The sequence below is a fragment of the Amblyomma americanum genome, chromosome 2, assembly GCF_052857255.1.
Source record: "Amblyomma americanum isolate KBUSLIRL-KWMA chromosome 2, ASM5285725v1, whole genome shotgun sequence".
NCBI lineage: Eukaryota > Metazoa > Arthropoda > Arachnida > Ixodida > Ixodidae > Amblyomma > Amblyomma americanum.
Window position 1 is genome coordinate 105,439,471 of NC_135498.1, and position 15,007 is coordinate 105,454,477.

At 47.6% G+C, this 15,007-nt stretch overlaps 1 protein-coding gene across 1 annotated transcript in view; it reads left to right on the forward strand.

The window, feature by feature from the left end:
* Positions 1–15,007, forward strand: part of LOC144119964 (uncharacterized) — a 94,347-nt gene that overhangs the window by 73,849 nt on the left and 5,491 nt on the right. The window contains exons 18-21 of the mRNA XM_077652460.1: positions 1,778–1,845; positions 7,379–7,488; positions 10,646–10,714; positions 12,730–12,849. Coding sequence (XP_077508586.1) covers positions 1,778–1,845; positions 7,379–7,488; positions 10,646–10,714; positions 12,730–12,849 — 367 coding nt within the window. The remainder of the gene's footprint in view (positions 1–1,777; positions 1,846–7,378; positions 7,489–10,645; positions 10,715–12,729; positions 12,850–15,007) is intronic.

The window sequence follows — 15,007 nt, forward strand, 5'->3', positions numbered from 1 at the left end:
TAGAAGAGGGAAGCTGATAGGAGCGGTTTGTCGCGTTGCGACCGATATGGGGTGTGATGTTTTGCCCTTGAAAGCGCTGTTACTGTTAAAAAGGGCGTTCAAGTTTCTATCCGACTACTTTAGCTTGTGCTTATCTCCTGCAGCTATTGTCATGTAAACTGTCGCTGCACGCGCAAGGCTTGAGTCGAATCGCGGTCCTTACTTTTGGGTTCCGACCAACAGGCAGGCTGATTGAACTCATTCAACCGACTCCGTGATCTCAGGTGAACTGCGTGCACAAGCGAGACATTTAGAAACGAGTTGAAAGGAATTCGCGGGTGCATGAATGTCGTAGCATACATCAGCAAGTATGTGTTCTTTGCTTGCAGGACGCAGCCTCATCGCGAACAAGCCTCTTACGGCAGCAAACGTACAGTCGCGAGTAAAAACGATTAGCACAGTGACGTCACCGGAGTGGTGAAAATCGCACCACGCGCCTGGCGCGGCGCCGTGCTTTGCGAACACACCTGGCACTTTTGTTATCGGCGTCTTTGTAAACGCAGCGCTGAGCTTTGCTATCTGCTGCTCCTGTGGCACGTCACTAGTGCTAATCTTTTTTACTCGCGACTGTACACGAAGATATAAATATATACTAATACTTCTGAACGAGTTCCTCAGTACCCGTTTTGCGATCTGTCGAGGAACAGAAAGCGTTAAACGGTTAAACGATAACAGAAAAGGAGAAAATTATAGCCATCAAGCGTAAAAGCTAGGCGAAGCCACTTTCGATGCGTTGCACATGCCACAGAAAAGAATAAATGATGAAAAAAAACGAGTAATGTAACCATTTATTTTTAATTTAAAATTTGCGCATTTCTGTTTGGATCTCTGCATGCTTAATAATCGTTTTTTAGTATTTTGATAAAATTTGAATTAGAACTCGAATTTGGAGCGCGCTTTCTCTTTAGGCAGTCTTTTAGGGAACCATACTGTTTTCCACTCGTGGTTCATCTTACCAATGTAGGGTAAGCAGAAAACAGCTATCATCTACTGTTTGGCCTATTAGTGCTCGTCAGCAGGACGCGGCGTACTGCAGGCGTAGCACACAGAATACATAGAGAGGTGGAGGCAAGGCCTGGTGTATATCGTGTACTGATGGTTGGCACATTTGGAGCAAAAGGGCAGACGGTAACAGACATCTGTGGATTGAACCTCTGCTGCCGATGAAGCAGGCTTAGTGTTTGCTTGTTGCTGGTAAGGTCCAGCAAGCTTCGTTTTTATGCTGCTGCATGCAGTTCTGAAATTGCGTCTTCAAGCCATGAAATCCATGTAATATTTCAAAGCAATGCACGAGCCCATTTGCTGCTAACTGAAAATGTAAGCTTCTGCAAAGCCTAAGCTCAGTCTCTCTGGACGCGATGCCCCTTTTTTCACCTTTGCCTCTCTGACTACCGTATGACCGGAGTGTCCGCTGTTTTTCTACAAGCGAGTGAAAGGTAATTTGACGGTTTACTCTCTGTAGGTATCTGCACGAATTTTCTTTGGCTTCGGACATCCCTTACTACCCGTGGTCCCCGGGTGCATGCGATGCTTTAAGGCTTCGAGATGCGCACATCTCGCTGACAACCGTAGATTCGGATTCGTTGCTTGGGAATAAAAATTGGGAAGAACGAAGAGTAGAAGCAAGGCTTCCTGCTGCGCCTTGCTCTCCTCATCACCTGTGTGGCTACACCCATTTTTCTTCGTAACGCACATCTCACCGCTTTCATTTAAGTTCAAGAACGATGCTTATCCGCAGCCCATTGGATCTACCGATCTTCTGGTGGCCCATACTGCATCAGCTCACCGGCATGATGGCGGAAGGCAGTAAGTAAATCTTTGCGCTAGTTCCAAGCACGCAGACATGCTGACCGAGATGTACAGCTATGACTGTTATCCCAACCAGCATTCAGAGTTATGTGCTGTGCGCTGAACAGGTGAGGGCTACTTTAAGCGGTGGAAGAGCCCTTGTGATGCCAGCTTTGAGTGCCCTGAAGATGCAAAACATCAGCATGCATGCCAGCAACGTCATATGTGCCACCACAGTAGCACCAGTTTACTGCACTGTGGTTTTTAGATCTATAATCATTCGGCTTATGTGAAACCATAATGGCGGTTTCGTCGGCCCCTAACTTTTATTCATAGAAGTTAATAAGGCGCAACACCATCACCACACACACACACACACACACTGAGAAAAGGCACCTCTGAGGGTATAGCGACTGGCGACCTCCCAACTTCTTAGGTTTTCTATCTACGATTGGGAATCCTCCTCGATGCTTCTTGTCGCTATTCAGCAGTAGCCGCCGAATATGCGGCGACACCTAAGAATTTGCACTTCATGAAAATCCGCAAGGCTCATTTGTAATTAGGTGCTGCCTCCTGGTATCAGAGCCGTATTTGGATGCTTCTACGCAAGAATGGAAGCATATTTCTTTACCAGGTGATTGGGTGGAGGGGGGGGGGACGCAGCGTGCGCAGACACCGCCACCGATGACGACGACACGGTCTCGCAGAACGACGTTCACAGAACTGTGGCTTTAAAACCTTTCTTTGTTATCTGTCGCTGGTCTGGGCCACTGGCTTTATTAAGGGGGCGGTTTGAGGCCGCAGCTAACCAGGGTGTAATGGTACTCAACAAACGGATGTTTTGGCCAATAGAAGCGGTCATAACGTTGCGCTTGGCGCAGCAAGAGGAGCGGCCCAAACATGCCGCCAGCAGGAGACGGGGAGGGGGAGGTATGTAGAGAGACCGAGAGGCACCATATAAGGGAACCTAAAACCTCCATGAATCGTGCGATTTTATCTTCCAGGAGATTTATAACCGAAACCATGATGATCGTGATGATCGCAGCTGCATCCACTGCAGGGAACATATGCCTCTCCCATTGTTCTTCCGTTAACTCTCTCTTGCGCGCCACCTGCCGCCACCATATAGGCCCGCAAGCCGCCTAGTCACATATGGCCGCCTGACTATCGGCATTACCGTGCTACGTTTACACCCCCTTGGAACCAACGCCATTACTTTAATTGAAAGTCTGTCATTTGTTCTTCCTGCGCACCACATGCGCAATGCCTATGTCCACTTGCTATTTTTCCCCTTTTCATAGCTCGATGCGCTGTACAGAATTTAAATTGTAAGTTTTTTAATTAGCCCCCAAGGTTCTCCCCATACGCAAGTAATGGTGAAACACGGCTATCGTATACTTGCCTCTTTGGAGATATAAGATATTTTTCATGACCTGAGTGTACACCCGCATTCTAACTCTCCTAGCCGGCTAAATCCTATTGGCCGGATCTGCAGTCGCTACTTATCCTCGATAGATGTCTTTATTACTTCCGACACCTCACCACTTATCGTAAATCGTTGTTTTCTTCCAAGAGTATTGAACGTTGTTTTAGGTTTCTTTACATGAATTTTCAGTCCCGCCATTTTGTTTTGAAAGTTAGATCCTTGATTATGAGCTACCAGAGTTATGAGTTACTTAGCGGGTTGATGTCACCAGCAAATCCAAAGTCGCCGAGTGGTTGGTCACTAAATTTTCTTTCCGCTCTTCCTTTTCCAACTTTCTGGATACATCTTGTAGGCACGCGGTGAGTACAGTAATGATGAGATTGTGTCACCTCGCGTGACGTCGTCCATGATCGACGCTTTATCTCTGTTCGTTTTGGAGGAATATGGTCGCTGCGCAGTCCCTCTACATAGCGTTCTAAATTTCTAAACGGGGTTTTCACGATATTTTTTCCGGAAACTGCACGATGAACAGCGCACGAAAGTAACTTTTGCATGTACAATCTTTGTCAAAAGCATACAGCCCAAGGGGTCTGCTTCTGAACGCTGCAGCGCGGCTCATCTTGCATACTCAGGGACGCTTATCTCATGAAGGCGGGAGGGACTTAAGTCCTCCACCCTCCCGAGCTTAGGACTGTAAAATGCACTTAAGAGCCCGGCTACACAGATTAGAAGCAAACTTCTTGGGCAATATATTTTTGACAAAGGCTGTACCTTATCGGACTGGGCGCATATAAAGCGAGCTGACAACTGTCGGCGCCAATCCCTCAACGAACCCAAATCAATTGATAAACTTATTCACGGCAGCTGTCATACTTGCTGAAATCGAAAGATTAGACACAGTGGCGTTCCTGATGAATTTTACCTCGTGGAGGCCTCCTAGCACGCCAATATTCCGAGATACTCGGCTTCAAATTTCCAACTGAATCAGTGCAATTATGCAATCTATGCGGCGGCGATAGGCGCAACACTCCTGCCTGGTGTAACGCAGTGGCTGCGGGTTTGGCGCTTCTTTAACTTTGTTGAGGTTTGGTCTCAGTTGTTGCAATGCGCTGCGGAGCCGTCCACTTCACAGGTGCAGCGCTGACTCCTCGCTATAGCTCCAGCGCCATTTCGGCCATTAGGCACATTTAGCAGAGCGCGTATCGCGTTACCGTTGCCAGAGTATTGGGGGCGCAACTGCACGTGTGCGAGTTTTACTGGAGGGTACGGCGGTATCTGGGCACTCCTACTTGGGCAGGTTGCGACCGCAGATTCGGATCACGAGAGTGAAATAACTAGAGGAATAAGAATGGGGTGGAGCGCATATGGCAGCTTCTCTCTGATCATGAATAGCAGTTTATCAGTATCCCTCAAGAGAAAAGTGTATAACAGCTGTACCTTACCGGTACTCACCTACGAGGCAGAAACGTGGAGGATAACGAAAAGGGTTCAGCTCATGTTACGGATAACGCAGCGAGCTGTCGAAAGGAAAAGGAAAATGATAGGTGTAACGTTAAGAGGCAGGAAGAGGGTAGAATAGGTCAGGGAACAAACACGGCATCCTAGTCGAAATCAAGAGAAAGAAATGGACTTGGGTGGGGCACGTAATGCGAAGGCAAGATAACCGATGGTCCTGAGGGCAGCGGACTGGACTATGAAGGAAGAGAAACGTAGCAGGGGGCGGCAGAATGGTAGGTGGGCAGATGCGATTACGAAGTTTGTGGGGATAGGGCGCCCACAGCCGGCACAGGGTGGAGTTAATTGGAGAGATATGGGAGAGGCCTTTGCCCTGCAATGGGTGCAGTTAGGTTGATGATGATGACGTAATAGCAGACGTCTCGCGTTTTTCTTCGGGTAGACATATCGCAGTTACCGCCAAATCGAGCGTTCGAGCAGCCACGAAACCTCAAGGTTCTGAGAAAGAATGACCGAACCTCGGATAGAGGCTACTAAATGCCTGTGTCATGTGAATGTCATGTGTATAACGTGCCTGATTCGGAAATTAGGCGCAGGTTGTCCAAGCGAGTGGCCCCAACTTTTGCACTTCATCGAATTCCACAATGACGAATGACATTTAACTTAAACGGTAATTTGTCTGGCCCCTGCTCTTGTGTGCTTAAGCTGTGCTTAATGTGCACTCATGTGGGGGTTTCCTGCGTGAGTAAATGCGCTGCGGTAATCAGCGTTTGTACGCTCAATTCGCAGTGTGCTCTAAACAACAACGTTTTCTAAACCAGTGTGCTCTAAATGTATTTCATTACCCTGCCTGAATTCTTATAGCATAGAATGCGGCTTCATTTGCAGCTTAGTTCAGCATCGGTAGTCGCAAGACTGGATTCATTTATTTTGTATGATGCTGAAGCAAACTATACATCAAAGCCATTCGCTTTCCCGCAACACCCACACAGTTTTGGCTTCTTTCGAGAATTCGCGGATTAGTGTGTTAATGCCCCGGGCAACGGCTAGCGAAGATTGTCTGTACGCTTAATTAAATTCATGGCGAACCAATTCATGCATGGTGAGTTGACACGCTGAGCAAATCATCGAAAACTTGAGGACGAATTGTGTAACGAGTTTTCGGTGTAATATTTTTCTGTGAATGTATGGTGCACTTTTGCGCCAGTACCTATGCATTTAGGCAGTACGAGGAAAATACGTTGCCTGACACCGAACTTGTACGCTAAGAAAAAGCGAGCAACCTATAGAACGCAAATAGCGCGGTTCTGATGCTGCCTTCCGCTCGCACTAGGAGCTCCTTTCTCGCAGTACTTGTGTTACAAGTTCGGCGGGAAAGAAGACTTTCATGGCTCTTTGCGCTACTCTGATCTCTGCGGAATCATATATGGAAACGCCAGTACGGCCACTACGAAGGATGCTTAACAATAGTCTAACTCTAAACACGAAAGGAGTAAAAAGAGGGTAAACGCTGCTCTGGCGCACTGCCTTTACGAGGAACTGCCTTCACTGCCTTTATACTGCCCAAGACGTGGGCTAAATTTCTATCCCTGAGATACGGAATACTTACTGTTGGTCAGGGAAACAAATTTCGTCTGCAAAATATGCGAAGTTCAAGCAGTTACGAAGATTTTAACCGAGGTTTCAGCCTCCTCTATTTGCTAACCTAAGCCGCCGCGGTGGCTCAGTGGTTACGGCGCTCGGCTGCTAACCCAAAAGACGCGCGTTTGATCCCGGCCGCGGCGGTCGAATTTCGATGGAGGCGTAGAGGCCCATTAAACCCTCATATGTCATATATCATATTTACTAACACCAAGCCTCCTTCTATTGCTAACTGCATCAAGTTGCTATGCGTTTCAGTAGGAATGTATCTCCGTTTCCAAGAGCAAGCATTTGTTGTATTTAGTGATTGAAACCTACTCCGTAACTTGGGGCAGCATACCATGACCCTAAAAGGTAATGCGCAAGAGTACAGTTCAATCTCTTTTTACTCCCATGCAAGCGTTTTCCTGGTTGGATTGTGCTGCTTTTGAAAGCCGGTGCGCGCACTGTGCGTTATTAGCTTGTGTGCACGCTTGTGCAGCTAGTATGACAAAGCGGATCCCGTGTGCTCTTCAGCTTTAGCGTTGCACACGGAGGCATTGAAGACACATCGAAACGTATACAGCTGCCACTTCTGGCCCGGTAACGTCACTTCCGATCCTGGGAATTGTGTGACGGTCGGACGCCGCATTTAACGCGACATCGCTAATAGAGCTCGTGGCGCAGAAAAGCCCGTGTCGGCGTTATAACACAATAACCTCCAAATAAAAAAAAATGTGGAGGTACCGGAATCAAAACCAGGACTTTCAGATTGCGACGCGAGCACGCGCAGAACAAGCTACGAAGGCTCGCTGGTTCGAACTGAATAAAAATTGACCTAGTGAATCCGCTGCGGCCTTTGACTTCGTGAAATGTCTTTGTGTACCGATGCGTACATGAGTAATACCCAGGTACTGCTGCAGCACACTGTCGTGTTCCACTCTTAAAGCCGAAGCTTAATGCGTCCTCCAGTTTTTGTTTTTGGCGATTGTGCTTTTAATGTTATCGAATTATTACTTCTCTCACTGCTACTTTTTTCCCCTCTTGCAGTATCGACAAGCACGCTGACTGGCGGAGCGGGACAATCTATGGGCTTCCGATTTGACAGGGTTTGGGCCGGCAGTCAGGCGTGCCACGTCAGCATGCTCCATGGACTCGGGGTGAGTCGACCGCAACGGTCAGCAGTGCGCCACGCGTGCGCAGGATGGAAACGCTGCAACAGCTGAATGTGTATCCAGTGGCGGTATGTTTTACGAAGGAGTGTTTCCTGTCTAGCGAAGGAAAAACAAGCCCGACTGGTTGCGCTATAAAAAAGTGACAATTTTGGAAGTATCTGAGGGATCTGCATTGTATTGTTTGGTGCGCATCGGCTTTCGACGTCAGTTGCGAGTTTATCCGCCGGTATTATAAATGTTCAGCCCAGACCCACACAGGCCAAACTGGCTGCTTGTTGTACATGCCCAGTGAAGTGGCAGATGTATACGCGGCTTGAGTAGAGAGGTCTTTTCCGGGATTTCGCTTTCTTAGCAAAGCTGGAGAGTGTAACAGTATTAAAAAACAAAATGAGAACCCTTTAATCGATAACTCCCCGTCACGTACATGATGAGGATATTTCATAGCGGCTGTTATGGCAGAATGCGGAAAACGTCACCCACTTTACATTAAACGGTCAATTCAGCTTATACTGCGAATTTGCGCTAAAACTCCTTTATGATGCGCTGCCTTCCAAAGATCTGTACAAGCGGAAAGAGACCGCCGTAACACGTGCCATAACGAACCTCAGTGTGTCACCAGCCACCTCCAATGTAACGAACTTCGTGTGCTGAGCTCGGATATATCGAACATCAGGTTGCCACCTCGGATATAACTGATTTTATTCTGTCAACTTCCGATACGCTAAACGCATTTTTCAAACGACCTACCGAAGATAGCTGAAATGTTTTTTTATATATAGAAGGGCTATACCCGGTGCATATGGACATAAGCATTTTTTAGCGTTCACTTTTTAGGCGAACTTTCTCGGTAGTCAAAAAAGGTAAAAAAAAATTTGGTTACATTATGGTTAGACGCGGTTAATTCAAAGGTAAGCTCTCACAGGGATCTAATCTTTGCATTGGCTGTTAAGGTGCTTCAGATGAACAATGTCTATACTGACAATAAATGCAAGTGGCTTCTTCCTACCTCCTTCTCCGTTTCTCCCTCTTCTTTCTACTCGGATTGCGGACTGATTACACTGGTGGTTACTCCGGATGATGTCCCTAAACAGCTTCTGTAAAAATTGACGCGAGATTTGCGTAGTTACGCCCAGTGCGAATTATATGCCCTAGCAGTTCGATGTTCACTGCGGCTCCGGTGTTGGGATAGCGATATTGCGTTACTGCCTACATATGCGGAATCGGTCATTCTCTAATTTACATTCATAGATCCATGGAAGTCCTCATACCATTCCTGGCGCAGTGATTCAGTTGTTAAAGGTGCACTAAAGAGGAATCTGAACTCGTCTTTTTTACCGCGGGAACTCTATCTACACGTTCCGGGCATTCTTAGAAACTACGAGCCATTGTCCTGTGCGGCCTATTGCCCTAATTAAATTGGATTAAACGTTCCGGCTCCCACATTTTTTTTTTATCTCAACGCGGTAGGTAGGCGGAGTCAACCAACGCGTCAGCCAATCCCGTGGCGGCTTGCCGCTCTGCCATCGGCGGAGTGATGCGTAAATCAAAAAGTGCACTTGTATTTTTATTTCCGTGGTCCTAATTTGCGGCTATATTGTCTGTGACTGAAACTGTTCATTCACAGAAACCTAAAAAAAAAACAAAATAAAAGCGAAAGCGAAGCCGCTATTGGACTGGCTGAAAGGCACTCCACGCGTTGGTTGAGTCCGCCTACCTACCACGTTGAGTAAAAAAAAAAAGGCGGGAGCCGGGACGTTTAATCCGATTTAATTAGGACAATCGGCCGCACAGGACAATAATTCGGAGTTTCTAATAATTCCCAGAACGTGTAGGCAGGGTTCCCGCTGTAAACAGACGAGTTCAGATTCCTCTTTAGTGCACCTTTAAGCGATCTGCCACTGTTTTAGTGGCGTGTCCAGCGTATGCACGTGAAAGACTCATACTCGCATCTGCTCTGAAGCCTATGGACTCATCGCTCCTCTCTGAGGATTTGATCCTCGGCGCTTGGCCAGATAGTTTTAGAACTGTAAAGGCAACGCGAGCGCTCTCACGCTTTTTGAGCGACACGGACCTTGTCTCGCGTTTGTGATGTCAGAAAGTCTGTTTTTTTTTTCTTTTTTTTTAAAGTAGTTTTTCATCTGCCTCCTCCCATTATCATCGTCCCCCATCGTGACCTTCTTTTATCCCCTCTTCCCGTCCCCCAGAGCAGAGTAGCAGGCCAGATATTTATTTTTCAGGCCAACCTCTCTGCCTTTCCTATTAATAAACCGTCTCTCTCTCTCTCTGCCACTCTCCTGTGGTGGCATGGGCTGCTGCCATCAGTGGGACTTGTGAGACCCAGGTTGCTCTTCTCTCTCTCTCTCTCTCTCTCTCTCTATATATATATATATATATATATATATATATATATATATATGCACACACTTATGAAGGAAGCCAACAGTCACCGCAACCAAGGTGCATAGGGAAATGTTTTTGTAATTATCTTTTTAATTTGTGGTGCTGAACGGTTGGAGAACAATACTTCAAGTAACCTGTTGCTTAAAAGAAATTAATTATAAAGCAGCAGAAAAAACAACCATGTCGCTGGTGAGATCCGAACCCACGTCGTCCGAATATCGCGTCTGGTGCTCTAGCAACTGAGCTACGGCGACGGCTGTCCAATCTGTTGCTTTCGGATTACAGCTGTTTTAAGTTCTGCTCTGCCTGCTGTCGAGTGCAATGAAAGTAGGACATTCGACGTGGATAGCTCATTGACAGCTCGGGATATTTGTCATGGGACATATTTCGCGTGCCCGTGTTAGCCATAACCATGCTGCAATGCTCTGAAGGTGACGCCATCCGACTCCGATACGGAGTGAAAGGGGCGTTGTGAGACTTTTCTTTGATCAGGTTAATAATACTGGCCCAGCGCTGTGCTGTATTCTTAGCAGTAACACGGACTATTGAGCTAGTTGGTACAGCATTGAAAACTTTCTAAAGTGCTGCGACAAGGGACACAAAGAGAAAGACACGAAGGACAAGCGCTTGTCCTTCGTGTCTTTCTCTTTGTGTCCCTTGTCGCAGCGCTTTCGAAAGTTTTCAATGCTGTATTCTTTTGCAGGTCGACTGATTGTGGTGTGGTCGCTTGATTGTTTCGCAGTACGCGCCGCTCACTTCCGACGCATGGCACGCACCGTCGGAACCCTTCCTCCTTGAATTCCTTTACAATGTGAGTGCTTCTTCTCGCGCTGCTTCCGACTGCAGCGTTTACGCGCATTCGGAGACGACGAGGCCGAACCAAAAGCGACCCTTTTAAATGAGCCGCCGTGGTGGCTCCGTGGTTATGACGCTCGGCTGCTGACCGGAAAGACGCGGGTTCTATCCCGGCCGCGGCGGTCGAATTTCGATGGAGGCGAAATTCTAGAGGCCCATGTACTGTGCGATGCCAGTGCGCGTTAAAGAACCCCAGGTGGTCGAAATTTCCGGAGCCCTTCACTACGGCGTGCCTAATAGCTTAAGTCGCTTTGGGACGTTAAACCCCCATAAACCAAACCTTTTAAGGGGGCGAGTTGTAGTCAGCAGTCCGTCAGCTTTGGATGGAGCCTCTCTCAATGTACTGTCAGTTTTAGGGAACAGCTATGTGCCCGCACGCGTAACATCTCGGGTAAGTAGCTGCGTGGTTTTGCAATATAAAAAATGAACACAAAATTGCACATTTTTTTTAAATGGTGGCATCCGCTTGTAGCTCATTATGCTGCCACGAAGTTTCATCGCTTAAATCGACCAGGAAGTACTCTCGAATAATTGATTCATGAAATGCGGCGGCTCTGCGTTGCAGGGAAACGTTCGGGCGTTTTTCCCTTCTATATCTTTTTTTATTTATTCAGATACATACAGCGCCCGGAAACAGGCATTATTGTAGGGGGGGGAAACATGGAAAAATGGCGCAGGTAGTACAATTCAGCGACAAATAATCTAAGGCTATGTACGTGTACTTTGTTCTTGGGAGCTGATTTTTGTGTCCAGTATCTCGACATCCATGCACCGTTAAGCACTCAGCTTCACACTAATCTGACAGGAGATGGAACACTGTGTTAGACACTTTCTTCTCAAATTGTATTTTTTACCTGTGATCGGATTTATCCTGGCAGCTAACAGAATCCTCCTGCTATGTGTTCATGTTCTGATTGCTTGCTTCAATCAGTAAACTTTGCTGCAGTGGGAAATGATGGAGCAGCCCTTGGGCGCAGGTGATGACGACTGGGGAGGCCACTGAAGCTGGGCTCGAGGTAGCATGAGGCCGAAAGTGCGTTGTGTAACTGATTCAGACCTCCATTTGAGCTGCTTCTGTGGGTATACATATATGGATAACCTATAAAATCTTACACCATTTAGGTTATTGTCCCCATGTAGTGTGTGGTCAGAATTTGTTGAATGGCGATAGTTTAGTTCACCCGCTTGCGAAGCTGTACTCTCTTCAATTAGGTCTCATCATTCAACTTGGAACCACGGAAGACAGTATTACACATCACGAGTTACCCGAACAAAGCGAGTATCTTCCAGGACGGGACCCCAGTTTCATGACCACTGTTGGAGTGAATGGCCCCGTGGAACATAGTTTTGCAAATATTCATCTGCTATTCTGCTTTAGTGATGAAGTGCTGAAGTTTTTGGTGCACGACAGGTTTTATGATTTATGAGTATGTGACCTCCCAAAGCGACTCAGACTATGAGGAACGCCGTACTGAAGGGCTCCGGAAATTTCGACCACCTGAGGTTCCTTAATGTGCACTGACATCGCACAGTATATGGGCCTCTAGAATTTCGCCTCCACCGGAATTCGACCGCCACGGCCGGGATCGAACCCACGTCCTTCGGGCCCGCAGCCAAGCGCCCTATCCACTGAGCCACCGCGGCGGCTCCTGTGTGCACGACAAGTAATTGTTGTAGTTAAGTGTTCAATTGTTTGAAGTCACTCTCTTCCACCAGACTCCGCTTAACACGGATCGCCCTCTCACACTGCGGCCAAAGGAAGAATTTTGTCCAGTTAGCGAGCACCAAGAGTGAGTTGATCGAGCTGGGTATTAGGTCGAAAGACACAAACGCCACGAGTAAGCGGCGAAAGCAGTTCGCAGTAAATAGCTGGTCCAGAGGTAGTGTAAGGAAAACTGTGCGCAAAACAGAGCACATAGGAGAGGAAAAAAGACCCACAGATGAACGCAATGCAAAGTGTTCCGTTCGCAGCTGTTCATGTCTAAGACGGAGAGTTGGAAGATGAAGGACAAGCCCACTGCAGAGCAGGTCTTCCTGCACGACTACCCGGACATCACCATAGACAAGCTGTTCGTTATCGCCATCGGAAGCGTGAGTATCTTTGTCGTCGGTGCATCTGATAACGGCGACGCAGGCGTGAAGCCTACAGCTGTCGCCGAATGGAAGCGCGATAATCCGAGTGCGTGGCTATCCCAGGCCTTTGCGTCGTGAAGTACAGCGCTTCTTCAGGGGGACGTCAAACATTTTTACTAGTTTTCAAAACACTCTGACGGCCTTTGTTCGTAAGCTTCAAGTTTTTCCAGCATCTCGTTGAATTCGTCAACGATCGTGCATGAAAACATGTGCGACAACCCGAGGCAACGCCTCCTGTATTTTCAGTCGCTGTCAGATTATCGGCTTCCAAGGGATCAGCGTGGACGCCTCGTTCCGCGATGTGCAACACTCCGCGATGGGAGCCCCTAATGTTCCAGTGTATGGGCTTTCGGAGCCCCTTGTTACGTCCCTCCGGCTACAACGCCGTGCTTCGCTTCCTGTATAACCTTCGCGACGCGGCGCAGCCCAAAGCGCAGTCTCGTACGATACCACGTGACCAGGTGGAGACGGGATAGAAAAAAAGAACTATGACGAGCGAGGAAGCGGCTGATCTAACAGGCTTTTAATAGGTAGTCATCGGCTCATGTCGGACTCCCCTATAAGCTTAGGAGGGTCCTCAGTAGAGGGAGGTTTTGGTGGTGTCACACGGCAGCCTTTGAAGTTTGGGATTTCAAAGGTGCCCTAAGCGGCTGAAGTTCACCGATCTTGCTTGAAGGGTCTGTTGCTTAAATTAAACTTGCGCTGCTCTGCGCTCATTTTATAACCTAAGCTCTAGCGAAAACAACTCTTCTTGCATTATACCAAGTTCTGAGCACACCTTCGAAAATATTCAGACACACGACGGCCATGCACAGTTTACCCAAGCGCTCGTCACTGTAATCTACGGCCGCCATTTTTGTTTTTCTGTAGTTGCGAATTCACCAGCTCGTTTCTTGCAGGTATTATTTGCCGCAGTGCATATTTTATTAACATTAGGGGCTTCAGTTTCGCGTTTTTTACTGCATGCTTATTTCGTTTGTGTACGTGTACGCGTAACATGCGCGCAGTAAGCATCCTCGTTGTAGTATGTCGTATTAGGCCGCGTAACGAAGGCTCCTCTTTTCGTGCAGCGAGTGTGCTGCTGCGGAGGCTCTCATCGCCTTGAACAACCGGCTAATGTTGTGAGGGTTAGGGGACGATAGTTGAAGCCTGCGTCGAAAGCGCCGGTCGAAAGCGGTTTAACCGGGATGGATGGCAGATTCGAGAACTGAAAAAAATTTCTGAAGAACCGAGTTGAAAATTGTAGAGAAATATTGCACGTCCTCACTTCACTCCAGGATTGTTGTTCATGTTCACGAACACAACCACTGGCCAAGAGACAGTGCGGGTCACGAGATGTGGATGCCTTCGGCCCGAAATGTACCGCATCAGCAAGGGGTGGTGTTTTAAAAAAAAATGGGTTTCAAATATTGTTTCTTTTTCCTCGCCACGGAAGTCTCGATTTGCTGCGTTCGTACACACGCAGCATGAAAGAGTTTTCTTGTTATTTAGATGCGGCTTTGTTTGTGTAAGCATCAAATAACCAGTGACTAATGGCATCTACGAAAGGCTCCTTGCAAGCCGTGTGACATTTAAATGCGTTTTCACGAATGTAGTTCCCACAAGCGAGGAATTTCCTAAGAGGAAACCATGGCAAACCCGATTTTTTTTTTGGCGCTGAGAGACCGCAAAAATGTTCCCTTCCTTCCCCATCACGCCGCCCCCTACATGAGACACCAATAAATCTGGCCCTGTTCTGAAGGGCATTTAATTAACAAGCGGCCTTTGTCACCAACAGAAATGGTATTTTGTCCTGTATCTAAGTGGTGCCGGCTGGAAGGTGCATTGTCATTCTAGGTTTAGCACGTGAAGCGCTGGCGGTGAGCTATAAAAACTGCAGAGCACAGCCGACGTAGCCGGCTGATGTGCTCGCCAGGCAAACAGAGTAGCAGAATAATTACCAAGGCCTGAGGCCCGCTGCGAGCCGCGTCTCACACACAAAAATAAAATTCAGTTGCTGATTCCGCTGACTGAGTGAGACGTCCTTTAGACCGGCATAAACTGACGCAGCCCACCGATTATTTAGCGAAGGAATGCACTGTGGTCTATGATACATAAGCATGAACATCACTGTCAT